General features: G+C 52.9%; 1 protein-coding gene across 1 annotated transcript in view; it reads left to right on the top strand.

Annotated features, from left to right (window-relative positions):
• Nucleotides 1-1,696, top strand: part of PRKCG (protein kinase C gamma) — a 29,353-nt gene that overhangs the window by 7,397 nt on the left and 20,260 nt on the right. Inside the window, exon 4 of the mRNA XM_021706909.1 lies at nucleotides 1,542-1,653. Coding sequence (XP_021562584.1) covers nucleotides 1,542-1,653 — 112 coding nt within the window. The remainder of the gene's footprint in view (nucleotides 1-1,541; nucleotides 1,654-1,696) is intronic.

Genomic DNA, 1,696 nt, shown 5'->3' with positions numbered 1-1,696 from the left:
GACTACAGGTGTGCGCTACCATGCCTGGCTAATTTTTGATTTATTGTAGAGATGAGGTCTCACCAAGTTGCCCGGGTGGGTCTCGAACCCTCGGGCTCAGGCAATCCACTTACCTCAGCCTCCCAAAACACAGGTTTACAGTCTGAGCCACCAAGCCTGGCTTTTTTTTTTTTTTTTTTTTTTGAGTTGAAGTCACTCTGTCGCCCAGACTGGAGTGCAGTGGCAGCTCCCGGCCACCGCAGCCTCGACCTGCTGGGTTCCGGTAATCCTTCCGCCTTAGCCTTCCAAGTAGCTGGAACTACAGGCACACGCTACCACACCCAGCTACCAGCTGTGGATTTTACACTCATTCTTTCCTGTAGGACTCCCGGGTGCCTGTTTTAACCAAGGGGTCATATTCTCCATCCTTCCTGGGGCTCCGAGAAGGCAGACCATACAGCAGACAGGCATTGACAGAAGCTGCCAGTGAATGATCTGGGCTTCAGAGTGGCCCACACAACCTCAAAAACTTGTGGAAGTTGGGGGGAGTGGGAATGATGGGATGTTGGAAGCCCCCACCCCCTTCATGTGGTGCCCAGATATCACCTTGTCAGTGAAGCCTTCCTTGACTACTGTATTTCACATTTTAATGTCCCAGCTTCTGGTGTTTGTCGTCAATGCTTCGTTTTTCTCCAGCGCACCTCTGTCCATTCATCAAGTTATATGTTTTGCCAGGCGCGGTGGCTGTAATCCCAGCATTTTGGGAGACCCAAGTGGGAGGATTGCTTGAGTACAGGAGTTTGAAACAAGCCTGGGCAACATAGTGAGACCTTGGCTCAAGAAAAAAAAAAAGGTTGGGCGTGGTCGTGTACCCCTGTAGTTCCCCAGTTATATGGGAGGCTGAAGCAGAAAGATCGTTTGAGTCCAGAAGTTGGGGGCGGGGGTGGTGTGGTGAACTGTGATTGTGCCACTGCACTCCAGGCTGGATGACAGTGAGACCCCGACTCAAAAAGAAAAGAAAAGAAAAGAAAGTAAACTCCATTAGGCAACAAGTTGTTTTGGGGTTTGGAGGTTTTTTTTTGAGTCTCACTCTGTCATCCAGACTAGAGAGCAGTGCACACTCACGGCCACCGCAGCCTCGACCTGCTGGGCTCAGGCAATCCTTCCGCCTCAGACTTCCAAGTCCAGAACCACAGACATGCACCACCACACATGGCTAATTTTTTTTATTTATTGTAGAGACGATGTCTCGCCAAGTTGCCCAGGCTGGTCTCGAACCCTTGGACTTAGGCAATCTTCTCATCTCTGCCTCCCAAAGTGCTGGGATGTCAGGCGTGAGCCACAGCACCCAGCAACAACGAGTTTTTGATTTGATTTATTCAGTGCTGGGTCCTCACACCCAGAAGAGTGACTGGCACACAGTAGGTGCTCAGTAAATATTTGTAGGCAGAGTGAGGGAGGGAGACGGAGCTGCAGGAGACGGAGGGGGCAGGCAGGAGGCGTTACAGTGGGCTTCAGGACCCTCCTCCCACGCCCCCCAAGCAACGCTTCTCTGTCCCCAGGACCCCCGGAACAAGCACAAGTTCCGCCTGCACAGCTACAGCAGCCCCACCTTCTGCGACCACTGTGGCTCCCTGCTCTACGGGCTGGTTCACCAGGGCATGAAGTGCTCCTGTGAGTGTCGCCAGGGCCGCTGCAGCCAGAGCCAGCTCGGCGA

This window comes from Carlito syrichta, unplaced genomic scaffold (genome assembly GCF_000164805.1).
Source record: "Carlito syrichta isolate Samal-C Ts95f unplaced genomic scaffold, Tarsius_syrichta-2.0.1 Scaffold316208, whole genome shotgun sequence".
In the NCBI taxonomy this organism is placed as follows: domain Eukaryota; kingdom Metazoa; phylum Chordata; class Mammalia; order Primates; family Tarsiidae; genus Carlito; species Carlito syrichta.
This window is presented reverse-complemented; position numbering and strand designations above follow the sequence as displayed.